The sequence below is a fragment of the Dryobates pubescens genome, chromosome 10, assembly GCF_014839835.1.
Source record: "Dryobates pubescens isolate bDryPub1 chromosome 10, bDryPub1.pri, whole genome shotgun sequence".
Lineage (NCBI taxonomy): Eukaryota > Metazoa > Chordata > Aves > Piciformes > Picidae > Dryobates > Dryobates pubescens.
Window position 1 is genome coordinate 17,625,687 of NC_071621.1, and position 6,467 is coordinate 17,632,153.

Here is a 6,467-nt window from a genome sequence, read left to right on the forward strand (position 1 = left end):
GGGACCAGGGCACCCCACAAACCCTCCCCAGGGATGGAAAGGGACCAGGGCACCCCACAAACCCTCCCCAGGGATGGAAAGGGACCAGGGCACCCCACAAATCCTCTCCTGGGATGGAAAGGGACCAGGGCACCCCACAAATCCTCCCCAAGCATGGAAAGGGACCAGGGCACCCCACAAATCCTCTCCTGGGATGGAAAGGGACCAGGGCACCCCACAAATCCTCTCCTGGGATGGAAAGGGACCAGGGCACCCCACAAATCCTCTCCTGGGATGGAAAGGGACCAGGGCACCCCACAAATCCTCCCCAGGGATGGAAAGGGACCAGGGCACCCCACAAACCCTCTCCAGGGATGGAAAGGGACCAGGGCACCCCACAAATCCTCTCCTGGGATGGAAAGGGACCAGGGCACCCCAAAAATCCTCTCCTGGGATGGAAAGGGACCAGGGCACCCCACAAACCCTCCCCAGGGATGGAAAGGGACCAGGGCACCCCACAAACCCTCCCCAAGGATGGCAAGGGACCAGGGCCCCCCACAAATCCCCTCCTGGGCTGGAAGGGCAGCAGATGCCCTCCAGATTCTCTCTGCTCCTTCCGACGGCAGCTCCCAGCTGCCCTCAGCGCCAGGCAGCCACCAGGCAGCCCCAATCCATCCCCTTCCTCCTCCTCCCCTCCTCCTCCTCCTCCTCCCTCCCTCCTCCCCCCCCCACCAGCCCGACTTGGGCAGCGGCGCTGCCGGAGCTCCGGGCACAGCCTCCCAGAGCGGGCACCGAGCCGGAGCCAGCTGAGCCCCGCGGGTGGCCGGAAGGGAGGCAGGTCTGTGTGTGCCCCCTCCCCGACCCCTCCATCACCCACCCCCACCCCCCCCCCGACCCCTCACATCCTCCCCCACCCCTCCATCACCCCCCTAACCTTCCACCTCCCCCACACGCACCCCTCCATCACCCGCCCGACCCCCCACCCCCCTTCCCCGACCCCTCCATCACCTCCCCAATCCTCCACACCCCCCCAGCCCCTCCCCGGCCCCCCATCCCGCCCCTACTCCCTCACCCCTCTTTAACCCCCCCCACCCACTCAGCCCCTCCAGCCCCTCTCTACCCTCCCTCACTTCCCCCCTCCTTTACCACCCTCTCCCACCCCAAAGCTCTCCAGCAGCCCTCTAAGCCTTCCAGCACTCACCCCCAAACCCCTCCCTCGCCCACCCTAGACTCCTCCATCACCCCCCACCACCCCCTCAACTCCCTCATCCCCTCTCTAACCCCTCCATCACCCACCCGACCCCTCCATCACCCTTTTAACCCCTCCACCAATAACCCCAAACCCCTCTGTCACCCCTCTAACCCCTCCATCAACCCCCCGAACCCCTCCCTCACCCCTCTAACCCCTTCATCACCGCTTTAACCCCTCCATCACCCCCTCCAATCCCTCCATCACCTAACCCCTCCATCGCCCCCTCCAAACCCCTCCATCACCCCTCTAACCCTCGTATCACCCACCCAACCCCTCCATCCCTCCCCAAGCCCTTCCATCGCCCCTCTAACCCTTCCATCGCCCCCTCCGAACCCCTCCATCACCCCCTCTCCCCCCGTCACCCCCTCCCCCCCAGTGCCCCCCCTTGCCCTGCATGCCCGGGCAGCGAGCATGGCCCGCAGCCAAGGGCGGGCAGGGAGGGTCGGGCTCTGCCTGCCCTGGCTGGGGCTCGCCCTGCTGCCGCTGGTGGTGGCCCCCGGCCGGGCTGCCCACGGGGGCTGCCCTACCTCGGCCTGCTACTGCGTGGCCACCCCGGAGCTGGAGCAGTGCCGCTACGAGCGGCTGGAGGAGCCGCCGCGGGGGGTGCCGCCGGCCGCCCGCAACCTGAGCATCAGCGGCGGCGACCTGCGGGTCCTGCCCCGCGCAGCCTTCCGCTCGCTGCCGGCCCTGCGCCTCCTGCGCCTCACCCGCGACAACCTGCAGGACATCGAGGAGCTGGCGCTGCAGGGGCTGCCGGCGCTGCGCACCCTCGACCTGAGCCACAACCCCCTGCGGCGGGTGGCGCCGGGAGCCTTCGCCGGAGCGCCGCTGCTGCGCACCCTGCAGCTCAACCAGGCGCTGCTGGCGGCACCCGGGCAGCCCGACCGAGCCCCGGGGCAGCCGGACCCGCACCCGAGGCAGCCGGACCCAGCCCCGACGCAGCCGGACCCAGCCCCGACGCAGCCGGATCAGGACCCGACGCAGCCGGACCCAGCCCCGACGCAGCCGGACCAGGATCCGAGGCAGCCCGACCGAGCCCCAACGCAGCCGGACCCAGCCCCGACGCAGCCGGACCAGGATCCGAGGCAGCCCGACCGAGCCCCGACGCAGCCGGACCTAGCCCCGACGCAGCCGGACCGAGCCCCGACGCAGCCCGACCGAGCCCCGACGCAGCCGGACCCCGCCCCGGTACAGCCGGACCTAGCCCTGCCAGCTGCCTCGCTGCAACCGGAGCCAGTCCCGAGGCAGCCGGACCGAACCCCGCTGCAACCGGACTCAGTCCCGAAGCAGCCGGACAGAGCCCTGCCAGCTGCCCCGACGCAAGCGGAGCCGTCCCCGCTGCAACCGGACCGAGCCCAGATGCGACCGGCCCCAGACCTCCCAGGGGCCCCGCTGCAGCCTGACCCGGCCCCAGTGCAACCGGACGGAGCCCTGCCAGCGGCCCCGGTGCAGCCGGACCGAGGCCGGATGCAACCGGAGCCGTCCCCGCTGCAACCGGACGGAGCCCCGCTGCAAGCGGAGCGGTCCCCGCCGGCCGCCCCGCTGCAGGAGCAGCTGGCGCTGGCCCTGCGCAACCTGAGCCTGCGGCGCCTGGAGCTGTCGGGCAACGCGCTGCCCGGGCTGCCGCTGGGGCTGCTGCCCGCGGGGCTGGAGGAGCTGGACCTGCGGAACAACTCCCTGCGGAGCCTGGCGGCCGCCGAGCTGCGCGGCTTGGAGGCTCCGGGGCTGCGGGGGCTGCGGCTGGCTCTGGCTTCCAACCCTTGGAGCTGCGACTGCGGCCTGAGACCCTTCCTGGGCTGGCTGCGGGGCTCGGCCGGGCGCGTCGCCGACGCCCGCAGCCTGCGGTGCGCGGGGCCGGGGCCGCTGCGGGGCACGGCGCTGCTGCGCCTGCGGCCGGACGCCCTCAGCTGCGCGGCCGCCGAGCCCGGGCGGCTGGAGACGGCCTCCTACGTGTTCTTCGGCATCGTCCTGGCCCTGATCGGCGCCGTCTTCCTGGCCGTGCTCTACCTGAACCGCGGCGGCATCAAGCGCTGGCTCCACAACCTGCGCGAAGCCTGCCGCGACCAGATGGACGGCGACCACTACCGCTACGAGCCCGACCCCGACCCCCGCTCCGCCGACCCCAGCCTCTGACACGCGCGCCCCTCAGCCCCCTGGACGCAGCTCCTCCCGCCGGCGGTGTCCTCGGCCACCCCCTTCCTCCCCCCCGCCCCGGCGCAGCCGTCGGAGCCTCCCGGCCCCGGCGGCACCTCCGCAGGTCGTCGAGTGCAGGCTGCGGGATGTGTCCCGGGCTCCCCCTGTGCCCGGCCGGTGGCAGCGCCGCGGGGGAAGATGACTCTGGCTGTGGGGTGCACCACGAGGGGCAGCAGTTCCTGACCATTCCCTGTCTGAGCCCACAGAGAGCTCCAGAGCAGCCCTCTCTGACCATTCCCTGCCTGAGCCCACAGAGAGCTCCAGAGCAGCCCTCTCTGACCATTCCCTGCCTGAGCCCACAGAGAGCTCCAGAGCAGCCCTCTCTGACCATTCCCTGCCTGAGCCCACAGAGAGCTCCAGAGCAGCCCTCTCTGACCATTCCCTGCCTGAGCCCACAGAGAGCTCCAGAGCAGCCCTCTCTGACCATTCCCTGCCTGAGCCCACAGAGAGCTCCAGAGCAGCCCTCTCTGATCATTCCCTGCCTGAGTCCACAGAGTGCACCACGAGGGGCAGTTCTGACCATTCCCTGCCTGAGCCCACAGAGAGCTCCAGAGCAGCCCTCTCTGACCATTCCCTGCCTGAGCCCGCAGAGAGCATCACAAAGAACTCCCGAGCAGCCCTCTCTGAGCGTTCCCAGCCTGATACCAGAGAGCTCCAGAGCAGCAATTCCTGCTCCCTCCCTGCCTGAGCCCATAGAGGAGCAGGCTGGATCCCCTCCCTCCTGCGCAGCCTCCAAGGGGAAGCAGCCCCAGGCTGGCCCTGCCCATCTCAGGATGCTCCTGGGAGGATCCCAAGCTCCTTCCCCTTGCTGCTGGGCTCAGTGATCCCTGGAGCTGTCCTCCTGGAGAGCCTGGACGTGGCCATGTGCAGCTTCCCCTCCCTGGCAGAGCTGCACCCAGCAGCCCCCAGGCTCAGCCCAGTTCCATTCTCCTGCTCTGGGAGTAGCACCAAGCCTCCAGCCAGAGGCAAAGACCTCCAGGACCATGGAGGCCAAGCAGGGGCCCAGCTGCTGCCTCCTGCTGAAGAGCTTCTCCCAGGCTCTTCCTCTTCCCCAGCTCCTTTCTTCACTTGGGTTTATCCCAGGACATTCCCAGGCCACACTGGGAGAAACTCCCCTAGCTGCCTGCAGGGAGGGCACCATCCAAAGGGGGACCCCCCCAGGGCACCATCCAAGCTGGGACCATCCCCTCCCTGGCTCCAAAGTAGATCCTGGATTAGGTTCTCTCAGCACCTGGTGGTCCAAAGGTGAAGAAGCAGCTGCCCCCCCTGCCCCCTGCTGTGTCCCAGAGCAAATATAAGCAGCCCTGAACCCTGCTCTGCTGTCTGCTCTCTCTCAGCCCTCCTGGGTTCCCACCACCTCCTCATCTCAGGAGGCTTTGCCACCTCCTGGGCTCCTCTGCAGCCCTGCTGCTGCTGCTCAGAACCTTTTGGTGGCTGTGGGACCACCAGGAGGTCCTGCAGGGATCTGCTCCAGGATCTGGGTTCCTAGAGCAGGATTTTACCTCCTGGCTGGCTTGGTCTCTGGTGCAGAGAACCTTCTGGGATGGAAAAGGCCTTCTCTGTGCTCAGGTCCAACCCTGCTCTGCTTGAGGCCACCACTGAGCCACAGCCCCAAGCACCACCTGGGATGGAGACTCCACCACCTTCACCTCCCTGGGCAGCTCCCTGAGCCCCCTTGGAGGGAGGACAATGGTTGGAGGGACAGCAGGGCCTGGAGCAGCTCCAGGGCTCCTTCCCACCAGGAAGCTGCAGCTGCTGGAATGCTAAAACCTGCTGGGGGCTGGGGAGCAGCTGTGGGACCCAGAGCTGGGCAGGGGAGAGCTTGGGGAATGCCTCATCCCCCCCTGCTCCTCAACCACTGGGGTGCTCTGGGGTCTCCTTGGGGTGCTCTTGGGACCCTTGATGGAGCAGGGAGTGGTGAGGTCTGGAGAGAAGACGGGGGTGGGGGGGTGAGGTCTCCTTGGGGTCTCTTTGGGCTGTCACTGAGGTGCTTTGGGGACCCTTGATGGAGCAGGGGGTGGTGGGGTCTGAAGAGAAGAGGGTGGCGGGGGTTGGGGACTCTTTGGGGTGTTCTGGGGTCTCCTTGGGGTCTCTTTGGGCTCTTATTGAAGTGCTGCAGGGATCCTTGATGGAGCAGGGAGTGGTGGGGCTCAGGGTCTCCTTGGGGTGCTTTGGGGACCCTTGATGGAGCAGAGGGTGGTGGGGCTCATGGTCTCTTTGAGGTGTTCTGGAGTCTCCTTGGGGTGCTCTGGGGTCTCTTTGGGGTTCTCTGGGGTCCCTTGATGGAGCAGAGGGTGGTGGGGCTCAGGGTCTCTTTGGGGTGCTCTGGGGTCCCTTGATGGAGCAGGGGGTGGTGGGGCTCAGGGTCTCCTTGGGGTGCTCTGGGGTCTCCTTGGGGTGCTCTGGGGTCCCTTGCTGGAGCAGGGGGTGTTGGGTGTGGAGAGCAGGGGGGTCTGGGGGGCTGGGTTGGGGTCTCCCTGGGGGTCTGCAGTCCCTGGGGAGTCTATCCAGCACTGTGCACCAGACTCTGCAGCTGGGCCCCGGGGGAGGCCGGTGATGATTATTGACAATCAATAAATAGTAATCAACATTATCAATACCCAACCCTTCCACAAGTGACAGCAACAACTAGGGCAGCCCCAGAGCTGCCCCTCCCCCACCCTCCCCTCCCCCCCCCGCCTGCTGCCCACCCCTGCCCTGCCCTCCCCCCGCCACGCTGGCACCAGAGGGGACTCGAGGCCACAGCTCTGCCCTCAGCCCCTGGTGCTGAGCTCTGGGCCTCCTGTGGTGCTGAGCCCATGGAAGGGGTGGGGCAGGAGGGCACAGAGTGCCAGGGGGGCAGGAGGGCACCTGGAAGGATCCACCCAGGCCATGCCCTCCCTGCCAGGGCAGGGCACACAGGAGGGCAGCTCAGGGCTGGTGCTGGGCATGCTGCTGGGGGGGCACTGCAGGCAGTGCTGGGCAGAAGGAAGAGAGCAGAGGCCGAGAAGTTCTTCCTCCTCCTCCTGCTGCTTCTCCTCTTCCTCCTGCTCCTTCTCTTCCT

General features: G+C 68.0%; 1 protein-coding gene across 1 annotated transcript; it reads left to right on the top strand.

Annotated features, from left to right (window-relative positions):
• Positions 1-1,604: 1,604 nt before the first annotated feature.
• TPBGL (trophoblast glycoprotein like) lies at positions 1,605-3,370 on the top strand. The gene is made up of 2 exons (XM_054164788.1): positions 1,605-2,095; positions 2,753-3,370. The coding sequence occupies exons 1-2, from the start codon at positions 1,643-1,645 to the stop codon at positions 3,362-3,364; spliced, it is 1,065 nt and encodes a 354-aa protein (XP_054020763.1). The 5' UTR covers positions 1,605-1,642; the 3' UTR covers positions 3,365-3,370.
• Positions 3,371-6,467: the final 3,097 nt, after the last annotated feature.

Excerpts from the sequence above, each read along its gene's own strand:
- TPBGL (XM_054164788.1), top strand. The coding sequence starts at position 1,643 with ATGGCCCGCAGCCAAGGGCGGGCAGGGAGGGTCGGGCTCTGCCTGCCC. Across the intron at positions 2,096-2,752 it reads AGCTCAACCAGGCGCTGCTG|CGGTCCCCGCCGGCCGCCCC; the intron begins GCGGCACCCGGG and ends CTGCAAGCGGAG.